The sequence below is a fragment of the Callionymus lyra genome, chromosome 2, assembly GCF_982586985.1.
Source record: "Callionymus lyra chromosome 2, fCalLyr1.hap1.1, whole genome shotgun sequence".
Lineage (NCBI taxonomy): Eukaryota > Metazoa > Chordata > Actinopteri > Syngnathiformes > Callionymidae > Callionymus > Callionymus lyra.
This window is the reverse complement of record NC_141819.1, coordinates 16,597,434-16,609,699: the sequence shown is the minus strand read 5'-3', so window position 1 is coordinate 16,609,699 and position 12,266 is coordinate 16,597,434. Positions and strand designations below refer to the sequence as shown.

The window sequence follows — 12,266 nt, the reverse complement described above, 5'->3', positions numbered from 1 at the left end:
AGTCCCTATGCTGCTAACACAAAAGGCTCCCTGGAACAAAAATCCAATCAGTCCTTTCTGGGAGGATTTGCTCCACAGCAGTGCTCAGCAACACTGGTGGCTCGGCTGGTGACAAAGAAATAATCTCAGAGCCCACAGCCTGTTCACGGCCTGTTTACAGTCTTCATCGCGTCGCCCTTTTAGAAAAGAGGACAGACTGAATCCCGGCTTCAATGTTGTCATTTACTGTCCTCTCGGTTTAGCATTTTCCTCTCGCCCTCTCTCTCGGCTTGTGAATACATGAAACACATGGCTGCCTGTGCGAGCCGGGCGTGAAATTAACGTATTTGCCATGCGGCGAAATATTTACTCTGAGCATTAGTAATACAGGCTCCATTACAAAGAACCTTCGGGCGCGTGTGTGCGGACAGGTTTTTTTTTTAATAACTGTTTGCCGACAAATATTTTCTAAATATTTTTTTCAATATCCTGCCGCCTTATCTCCGGCGTCTTTGTCTGGTAAACGATGACGATTCATTAACACGCTGGCGCTTATTTAGCTTCGCCGCGCCACAAGAATCCTGCAAAATCAAGTGGAAAATGCTGGATACGAGGCGTCCGCCCCTCCCTCTCCTACCACCCCCCCCACCCCTCCGCCAATCTTTCATCTCCCCCTTTGTTTGTTTTACTTTTGTTTCACGCACATGAAAACGGAGGCATAGTAACCCATAATGAAGGAAGGAGATAAATTATGCAAATTGTCAGAGAAGGGATATAATTAGGGCAATAATGGGAAGTCTTGTTTTCGCAGCTGCTCGTTTACACAAAAGCCTGACAAGACTTTTATATAAATAACGTTCTTCCCCCATTATTTCTGCTCTTTCTCTCTTTCTCAAGGTGCCAGATTTAAAAACTAATCTCCCGCACAGATGAACAGCAGAGTCCAAAGGTCTCCACCTGCTTTCAACGGGGAAAAAAAAAATCTTCTTAAATTATGAATAAATGATCAAATAGGAATTAATTGTATTACTTTTTTTTTGGTTGTGGCCATGAAGTTGAATCAGGTCTTCTTTTATTAAACTTGAGAATCCAATTATGTACTTTTTAAATGGTTTAAACACATCACTACTGCTCTTTATACATTTGCCCAACTATTCTATTTTATATATTACGCCTATCTGAGCCACTATTTAGGCGCAAAGGTTAAATTTCCAAATGGCGATTTTTTTCGAGCAACTTCAAATTTTTGTGCCAACTTTGCGACCTCATGTCTGCGGCATCGAAAAACCAAACGTCTCAAAACTTTGCACCGACAAAGTCCAGGCAACGACCTGTGACCTCTCAAAATGTTGGCGGCCCAAGTCTGTCCTTTTCGGCCACAGAAACTTTCGGAAAGTCACTACCTATCAGACTTGATGGCGACCTCCATCGACCTTGGAGGTCACTTTTTTTTCCCATCAGCCCTGTCAGTACACAATCTGGGAAATCTGGGTTACCTGGGAACACATGTGCAGCGAAATATTTCGATCATCCATGTTCGTGCGGCAAATCAATTCGGACAAAAATATAGCGTAATACACGATTTGGGAAATCAACGATTCATGTGTGCATGTGCATTACATTGAAAATACACTATTTTATTTATATATTCAGTAAAAAAGTGTCGCTACAGTCTTAAAACATTAACTTAATGAAAGATACATAAGAAAACAAATAAAAAAGTCTGTGTACATTTTGTATAAAAATTATTTTCCTCTTATCTTTCTTAAAATCTATGCTTTGAGACTAAAAAGAGACGCTAAGTCACCGGTTATTTGAATAAAGTTGTGTATTTTGAATGCATTGATTGATGCGTTTCCCGGATCACACGGATCAGCCGGATCGTGTACTGACAAGCACAACCTAGTTTGTAAGTAAGTAAGTAATCTGTATTTATATAGCGCTTTTGTGGTGGAGGTACATAATTAAACATGACCCAATAAGGCTCTATATCGGTGTGTGTCGGATACACTATCTGCCGATCCAACAACAGACAGAAATTATAGTTAAAGTTCCAAAAAATGGCAGCGTAGTTAAAGCAATAACATCACTGGAAAATAAATGGATGAAAATATGTATTAGAAGGTAATATTGTAGCTAATGGTTAGCATGTTTAGCATGTTTTTATAAAGTATAAAGTAAATGCATTTAATGCGAATGTGAGAAATACATATGCAGTGGTGGAGGTTGTTCACCTTGACCCCGAGACAACACAAGGGATTCCACAAACACATTTGTTTTCCCGCCTTCGGATCAACTTGACCCTGAGAAAACACAAGGGTTAGTGAAGAAACAAAACTAATTTATTGTTTTTTTCAGCAGCTTCTCTCCATTTCTAGATCTGGTATCGTAGATATAACTGAATTTTTAGGAGAACATTTACTGAAACTGGTTCGATTTTTCAAATCAATATAAATTCAGTTTCTACATACTTTTAAACAACAATATTTTGTATTTGTATGAGCGATAATTATGGCTAGTTTTGTTTGTTAGCCGACAGGTTGGTGAAGTTTGGCAGCCAGTGAAGTAACTCATACATTTAATATAGTCGTCTAACTGTATTTATCTTCAATAAATAAATAAATCAGAAAAAAAATGGATGCCTCGACCGGTCAGGCTTGTTCCCTAGTGACAGCCTGCAAGTCAGTCGCTAAAGTGGTGGTTCATGTAAACATGATCTTTCTCTAGGTCTGGTTTAATTCTATTCCTTAATGAATTTTATACCACGGCTCAGACTGATATCGTTCTTCCTTCCAAAGTGACTTCTGCAAAATGATACATCAAGTGAAGAGCAGGAAAAAAGAATCAATAAATAAAAGAAAGGGTTCAACATAAAATTATTTTCTGTGAGAGCTTGAGGCAGTTAAACTGTAGAATAAATAGAAAAAAAAACAATTGACCTTTTGAAGTTACCTCAGTTATAAAGTTTGAAATGAGGTTTTTAGTTGAAAGTTTAAATACTTAAAGGGCAACTAACGTCAAACTCCAACTCTCCTGACTCCAACCCTCGCATGTTTTAAATGTTGAAGTCTTCCTCTCCAAGATGCAGTAAGTCTCTCATCGTGACCATGTTTTCAACTTATTACTTTATAAAGTAGACTCTGAAATCTCAGCGAACGAGAGGTTACGAGAGCGGAGTCCATTATGATGTAATAATGGCTTCACTCTTACTCCAGCCAACTGTAATCACCCCGCTTTGTTTATACAACGAGTCCCTTGGTGGTGGAGACTTCCGGGATTGATGGCGAGCGGTGATAAACCTTGATGTTTGACCAATCACAGCAGAGTGGGTGTGGTTATGATAAACAAGATTTAATCTCCAGAAGAAAAAAAAAGTTGTTTTCAGTGGGCGGGCCTTAAGATAATTTTCTAATGTAAATATTTCAATGAAAAGAGAGTTTTGTACAAACAGACACTGATGATACAATAGAGTCCAACATCTATTTAAGACACACTTAAATCAACACATTATTACTGTTTTTCAGCTAAATAAACACATGAAAACTTTATCTGAGGTTTATTTTGCAAAACCGTACCCACAGATTCTGGACTGTGGGAGGAAACATTAGTGTCTATTAAGAAAAAGCTCAGGACGAGTGTCACACCCCGGTGGACGATCTATACATTTTTTTTTAGCCTGAATATTGTCTTTCACCCCATTATCGAGATATAAGACAAAGCGTCTTCCTGAAGACGTTGGGATGAGAGGGAACGACCTCTGACCTCCCCCCGCCACGCGAACCGCCGCCGCGCCGTGCGGACCGCAGCGGCGCCGGAAGACCCGGTAGAACGTGTGCGGATGTAAGCTCTAATGAAGAACATTCCCGCTCTCGTCTGACAGACACACCGGGGAAACACAGACACAAAAGCGAAGCCCGTCGTACACGGAGAGGCAACGCCAGACAAGAGATCTGAGAGGTTGCCCATTATCTTCAAGCCGGTCGGTTGCTTCAGACACACACACACACACATACATACACACACACACGGGCGCTAACTCAGTGGAACGTACTTCCCTATGAAACCGTCCTCTCAGATCCCCAAACTCATGAATATAATTGACCTTTTTCCCGCGGAACGCTGAAGGAGCATAAAGGGCCCGGAGAAAATCAAATAGTGGCAAAGCAAGTTAATTTACAACAAAACATTATTGGCTGCTGACTGCAGATATGGAAAAGGACAATCTAATCAATAACCTGAAAGAATGACAATGGCCTCCCGAATCAATGTCTGCACCTTATTTTCTCATTGTGGGGGAGACAAAGCCTGGAGCGCGACTGTTTGTGTTGCTCTGTTTGCACCTGTGAATGTGTGTGTGTGTGTGTGTGTGTGTGTGAGGTAAATGAAAACCCCCCGTGCAAGTGTGTGTTGTGTACCTGCCGGTTGCTGTGGTGGTACAGTTGCCAGGACTAATCATTATTTAGTTGTTGCCAGGGCTGGAAAGGTCAGCAGTCTGAAATGTCAGGCTGTGTTCAACAGGAGCCAGATGCAGCCATGCGCTGCTCAAGTGTCCAATTAAAGGGGGCCGGGTGAGGTTTGAGTGGGTCTGTGTGTGGGAGCCGGTGGGTGCGTGGAACCAGAAAATGGACTGGGATTTCTTCCTTTCACATCTCAAACAAGAAAAAGAGTTTTTTTTTGTGTGTGTGCACCAAACATTAGGTGTGTGAGAGAAGCGAGTCATTTGCACCCCCCTCCCCCCCACCCCAAAAAAAGAAAAAAGGTGATGAACATCATTAAGGACGAGGAGCAACAAAGAGACCGAGCTGCTCTCGCCTCGTTCTCGTGCATCACAAAAGCCACTTGAGCCCATTAGTTTGTTCACATCCTGAGATTCTTCCTGCTGTCAGGGCTGCGAGACAGAAAGGGCAAGAACACCGAGCTGGAGACGGAGAATAACAGTGTGTACTCAGGGCTGCAGAAGTTAGAGCGCAGAACAGGAAATAAGAGAAGAAGAAAAGACTGGAAGCATGTTGCAGTTAAAATAAAGAATAAACTCTCATTATTCAAACCAGCTTCAACCTCTTTGACTGCTGCAGGTACAGGTGAGTGAACTGTCATTTGAATTGATCAAAAGTAAGTGGTTTTACTTTCTTTTAAAATAAATAAATATATAAAGATAAGTTTTCAGTATCTTTAATTTCTTTTTAACATAACCATGAGTTTTTAAACTTTCTAATACACATTTTAAAAGAAAAAAAGACACATTTGTAGCACGTTAATAACTATTTTGCACATTTACAATTAGTAAATTCTACTTCTCGTCTTTCACTTTCCATTTTCCCGACTAAAACTAAACACTTAAACTTTAACTTAAGTGATATTTTCAGTCATTTTGAGTTCAGAAATGTAAAAAAGGCTAACCAACTTTTTCTCACTCTGAAGATATATCCTCAGATTGATCCATATATATGTACTCATTGAAGGGTTACATTATATATCCTCATTTTATGTACTCAATTGTTAACATTGATAATGTTATCTTTTATTCAGAGTTAAAACATATTCTTGTATTTTATCTTTAAAACAACTTGTTATTCCCAAAGAGCAGGGTTCAAAAGTTGAAGGCTCTAAACATCTGTGCCTCAACTTTGTATAAATCCTCTCCATGTTGAGATAGGAAGTAGAACGATCTTAAAATGTCATGATCAGTGTTTAGGTCAAGGCATGAAAACAACATCTGTTGTTTATAATGGAGTCAGATTTTGCAAAAAATCCCGTACCCCAAGTTCGCAATTGTATACTCAAACTACTTCACATGAACGGGAGGGTCTTGAGTTCTTTAAAAGAAGGGACACGCTAAGAGGTTTGGAGCCACTCTCTGGAAGGATCTGGTGGGTGAACCAGGATTTCGGACAGACACTGGACCGAGCGCTCGAACTTCTGGTATTTCTGAATAATTTGCATTCTTTGTTAACTGTTGTATTTAAGGTCTTGTATGGCTTCTTTTGTAATCATTTTTTACTTTTAATAAATTGACTGTTTTAATTCTAAATGTTTCTCTTCCTTGGATCAAACGAATGTGCAGAACTTATTAGACAGGAAGGAGCTCTTGAGTTTTCTTTACTCCCTCTCAGTGGATTCATCTCCACAATGCAGATGACACTCGTTTATTTTAAGTTATAATTTTTACATTTGCATTATTGTGTCACAATTTTTGTACGCATGGATTTAATTTGAAAAGTAATGACTCATATGAAGTACTTAATGACTTTTAAACCCTTTTTTTTTATCTCAGGGTCAAGGTGACCCAGTGGCCGAAAACAAATGTGCTTGAGCTATCCCTTGTGTTGTCTCTGGGTCAAGGTGACCCAAAAACAAACGTTAATGTGGTATCCCTTGTCTTGTCTCTGGGTCCAGGTGAACGACCTCCACTACAGCATATGTATTTCTGGTAGCCACCGGGTCACCTTGACCCAGAGACAACACAAGAGTTCAAAGTTACCAGGCGGACAAAAAAAAAACGGACTGACTGAGACTTCACTCGGTTTGTTTACAAATGCAGTGATTTTACGCCTCAAGGATTTTAAGGTGTTGCAGTAACAGTTTTTGACACAAGAGGTCACCAGAAACAATCGTTTGAATCTTGTGTATTGTCGCTTTAGGTGAACATTTGAATCCACTTTAAGTTTAAATATAATGGAATAACAGGTATTTAGTGTAAAAAAAACTACGTACAGTACTGAAAAAATGTGTACTTCTTTCTCTTCAACACTGCCATCACAATCACAGAGAGAAAGACAAAAAAGGGTTGATAATAAATCGTCAGTTAAAGGAGTACAAACAATCTATTGTGATCAAAGCTAGTTACGATATCGCTAACTCAAGGAGCTTCTGGTGTGAACATCTTCTCACACTCCAGCAGCTCCTCTCACTGATGCCTCTTGTCAGGTGAGACCAGAGGAAGCTTCTTCCCAGAGAACAGCTGCGACACAAACCTGCTCAACGAAGCGACTGCAGGAGCGCCACATATGTATTATTCTAATCAAAGCGCAGCATTATCACCCAGATCCTCGCCACATCTGGGTCTGTGTTGGTCCTGCTGACCATCTCCATCTGTTCCTGCGCCTCTGTTCTTCAAGTTCCATCCCTCTCCGAGTTCATCCTTCGCTCATGCAGCTGCTTCTTCAGAGCCAACGTTCACCTCCTACACGTGTTCGTCATACGACCTCTGAGCGCCAGATGTTCTCTCCGAACATCCGTGTGACACTCACTGCTCCACAATAGATCGTGGTGGAGGATGGAAGGATGAAAGTGTGGAGTGAAGAGAGAGAGAGAGAGAGAGGAGAGAAGAAGAAACCCAGTGGGGACTCACCAGTGTTGGTGATGGTCAGCAGGTCAAGTCTGCGCTGTTGCTGCAAGAAATGAAGACGAAGAAACGATTTGTTAAAAAAGGCATAAAGTCGACATCATTTTTTAAATTGAATGAAATAAAAACTGATGAGAGTCAAACAGGGAAGACAGTGAAAGTGCTGAAGATAAACCAGGAGCAGCTACTTTACTCTTAATAATCTCCCTGAAGCTTCAACTGTTTCATCTCTCGGTGTAAATCATTCCATCAATCGCTCTCTCAATATTCTTCCCATGAATGTGATACTCGACGTCTGTTTGTATGTGTAAGCCGGTTCGGGTTGTTCCCCGCCTCTCGCCCTGAGCAGCTGGGACGGCTGTAGAAAATGAATGAATTATATTGAGATCACAAAATCCGACCTTGAAGTATTAAGAGAGATGAAGACGCCTCAAAAGTCCACAGTACAGCGGAGCAAACTTTTATTTAATCAATAAATACATGAAAAATATATAACAAAAACTATATATACATAATGAATATGTAATTATATATATGAAAATAGTTTAATAAAAGTTTAATAATTAAAAAACTAGTGATGGGCTGTGAAGCTTCATGAAACAGTGTCATGTTGTCTAGAGGTCAGTAGGTGGCGCCATCCGTTTAAAAATGATTCAATGTTTTAATAGAACAGATTTTCAAATTGAAGGGAAAATAGTCCAAAGACCGCCATCTAGTGGGCTCTGAAAATAATGACACTGCTTCATCAAGCTTCATCAGACCATAACTAATTAAAACTAAATGCTACACAAATTATAACAAACTACAAATTTTAAGATAAAACCGAGTTAGCTACTTACTGACTAGGGAAGTAAAGATAATAAAAACATAAAGATAAAAAAATAATAAACAATAAATGCCAGTTTCATTTTGTTTTTACTGTAATTTATTACTGTCACACTCACTCAAAATGGTTAAAATCAGTTAAAATGAATAAGTTACTTTAATTTTAAAGACTGAACATTCTGTGTTACCGATAAAAACAACTACAGAATAATGTGAAAACACAATTGTTGAGGTCAAAAGTCATCAAACACAAAAGCTGCAAAATAAAACTTAGACTCACAAGAACCGGGAACATAAAAATTGAAGAAGAATGTAAAACCTCAGCAAACATATAGTAAGAGTAAACTTATTTATTATTAAAATAATGATTTAAATCACTGGCTGTCTATACAAACAATAACATATTAATCTTTAATTTAAAACATGAGTAATGAGTAATATTGATGTATGAACATTATCTTTGGATGGAATACAGCTGGTGCATTGTGGGTATTTATAATGAACCGTCAAACACTGTACAAGTCGTTTTTCTTACAGGATTGTGTCGTTGAAGTCACATGAAGAGCTGCATGTGTGTGCAGGCTGGGCCGGTGTGTAAGCAGCAGAGGTCACTGTGACAACATGAGACACGGAACATCAAGGTACCAACACGGACCTGGACACACACACACACACACACACACACACTCACACACACACGCTGCCACTGCCCCCTGCGGATGCCGCTGACTCCGTGAACTGAGTCAGTTACGGAGCCTCAGCACGGATCAATAACAATAGAAAACATTTACACCAGCAGTTCTGCCTTTGTCTGGACTCTTCACACACACACAACTGTGGAGGGTCTTCAAGTTCAATCATTCACAAGTTTTAACCACTATTCTTACGCCAGGTAATGACACACAACTGCAAAGAGATTCCAAATTGAAATATTTAAATAATGTCAATATATCATGAATCAATAAATAATTTATTTAAAACAAAAAAAGAAGGAATATTGTTCCGACATATTTTGTAAATATTCCCTTTACCATTAATACACCCCTTAAAAAATAATAATACCCGAATGTATCCATATATTTTGTCCTTTTTACATATAAACCTCTAAAAACCTGAGTTTATGCTATTGTACAGAAAGTAGCAGCAATATTTATAAAACAGAAAAAACAACATCAACAATTAATAAGAAAGTGTTTGCTAAAAGTTGACTTAATACTACGATAACAACTATTCTTATCTATATTACTACTTAGTTTTGATGGCATACGGAACAAGACACTGAACTTTAACTGGTTAATTCAGGAAGGATTAGAGAGAATATTCCAACTATTTATTTGCTAGGAGCTGTAGGAGTCTTTTTCTGACATTGTGTTGGTTGGTGTAATGTTGTACAGCTGCTTAAAGGTGGCGCTGGTGATCATAGTTAAAACAAATACAATGAAATAAAGTGAAAAAATAAAAAGGATGGTGTTCGAAACAATTTAAGGCTTGTTTTTTTTTTGGTCCACAGTTTCTGCAGCATTCATATGACAATCTGATAATAAAATTGTGACCATAAATCAAAATATATTTCAATAGTTCTCTTATCATCTTTAACATCGTGACAAAAACAATAAACATGATATTTAGGATAAAAGTCTTGTCAACTGTGTCACCCTCTGCTGGCGCTACTGTTACTTACAAGAGCAACTTCTCTCATCCTATCACTGTGTCTCTTAAAAGTTAGATCTGAAACCCTCAGAAACTGTGTTTATTAACACTCCAGCAATGAAGTGTGAGGGTTTCATTGAGTGCTTAGTCAGAGATAAAGAATCTGCGGCAGAGAATTACAGCCGAGCACCACTGTTCTCTCCTCCTGCTGCTTTGTTGGTTGTTAGCACGGATAAGGTGCTTAGATCTCCTTCGAAAGCCAAGGAGCGAGTGAGAGAGAGGGAGGGGAAGAAGAGGGGGTTGGTTGGTATGACACAGAGAATTACATTAGTGAAAGCATTTCGGAGCAGAAAATAGGATTGAATTAATCTTTATCAAACACAGCCAAGAGCTGAAAGATCACGCTGCAGTGAAGGGGCCAGCCGACCACTGCCCCTCACTGCCGCATCTTCCAGCCGCGGCCCATTACTGCCACCACGTCCAGCCACTGCCACTCACTTCCGCCTTGTCTAGCCACTGCCTCTCACTGCCATCACATCCAGCCACTGCCACTCACTGCCGCCATATCTAGCCACTGCCCCTCACTGCCGCAATATCTAGCCACTGCCGCAATGTCTAGCCACTGCCCCTCGGTGCCATCACATCCAGCCACTGCCCCTCACTACCGCCATATCTAGCCACTGACTCCTTGTCTAGCCACTGCCCCTCACTGCCGCAATATCTAGCCACTGCCCCTCCGTGCCATTACATCCAGCCACTGCCCCTCACTGACGCCATATCTAGCCACTGACTCCTTGTCTAGCCACTGCCCCTCACTGCCGCCATATCTAGCCACTGTCGCAATGTCTAGCCACTGCCCCTCACTGTCACCACGTCCAGCCACTGCCTCTAGCTGCCGCCATGTCTAGCCACTGCCCCTCACTGCCATCACGTCCAGCCACTGCCTCTGACTGCCGCCATGTCTAGCCCCTGTCCCTCACTGCCACCATTTCCAGCCACTGCCCCACACTGCCTCTACATCCAGCCACAGCCCATCACTGCCGTCACCTCCAGCCACTGCCCCCCACTGCTACCACGTCCAGCCACTGCCCCTCACTTTCACCACGTCCTGCCACTGCCACCATGTCCGGCCACTTCCCCTCACTGCCTCCACATCCAGCCGCAGCCCATCACTGCCATCACCTCCAGCCTCTGCCCCCCACTGCAACCACATCCAGCCACTGCCCCTCACTGCCGCCATATCTAGCCACTGTCGCAATGTCTAGCCACTGCCCCTCACTGTCACCACGTCCAACCACTGCCACTCACTTCCCCCTTGTCTAGCCACTGCCCCTCACTGCCACCACGTCCAGCCACTGCCTCTAGCTGCCGCCATGTCTAGCCACTGCCCCTCACTGCCATCACGTCCAGCCACTGCCTCTCACTGCCGCCATGTCTAGCCCCTGTCCCTCACTGCCACCATTTCCAGCCACTGCCCCACACTGCCTCTACATCCAGCCACAGCCCATCACTGCCGTCACCTCCAGCCACTGCCCCCCACTGCTACCACGTCCAGCCACTGCCCCTCACTGCCACCACGTCCTGCCACTGCCACCATGTCCGGCCACTTCCCCTCACTGCCTCCACATCCAGCCGCAGCCCATCACTGCCGTCACCTCCAGCCTCTGCCCCCCACTGCAACCACATCCAGCCACTGCCCCTCACTGCCACCATGTCCGACCACTGCTGCCACGTCCAGCCACTGGCCCTCACAGCCACCATGTCAAGCCACTGCGCAATAATGCCGCCACGTCCAGCCATTGGCCCTTACTGCCATCAAGTCCAGCCACTGCCCCTCACTGCCGCCACGTCCAGTCACTGACGGAGCCAAGGTGTGGATTCTGCTGCTGACGAGTTTCAAACATTTTTGAAAGCAAAATACATGAATGTATTTTCTTTGATTGGGCACCGTGGTAAGCGCACTCGCCAGAGGTTGAAGAATATTGCCGGTTCACTTCGGGTCCGCAAATGGGAAACTTGTGATCTTTCTGTGTGGATTTTTCCCCCTGTGTTGCTTAGGTTTACTCCAGGCACTCCGATAATTTTACTCTATTTACCCTATTATTAACTCAAATAAACAACTTGTGGGGAAAAAAACTCTCTGGATTGAAAAACAAACCAGACAGTTAAAGGTTTTAGGGTCAGGAGTGAAGGACATGCTGGGACTAAAGGTGATGGACGCACCAGCTGCTGCAGTGGTCGGTGAAGACAGACGGAGTAAACAAAACTCAGACAGGAATCACAAAAGTCTGTAAAGAGTGGAAACTTTGAGCTTTACAAAATAAATGAATATATGGATAAATTTAATAATAAAATAGTTTTACAAAATAATTACTGTGGTTTATTTAAAAGTATGGTAGGTGTAGAGTCGAGAATTTACCCCTGAAACCATCTAAAGTGTTTCATATGCATAGATAGAGTGGAGAGC

At 41.9% G+C, this 12,266-nt stretch overlaps 1 protein-coding gene across 1 annotated transcript in view; it reads right to left on the bottom strand.

Annotated features, from left to right (window-relative positions):
* agbl4 (AGBL carboxypeptidase 4) overlaps positions 1 to 12,266 on the bottom strand; it is a 306,192-nt gene that overhangs the window by 109,344 nt on the left and 184,582 nt on the right. The window contains exon 6 of the mRNA XM_087782661.1: positions 7,331 to 7,370. Within this exon, the coding sequence (XP_087638787.1) occupies positions 7,331 to 7,370 (40 nt within the window). The remainder of the gene's footprint in view (positions 1 to 7,330; positions 7,371 to 12,266) is intronic.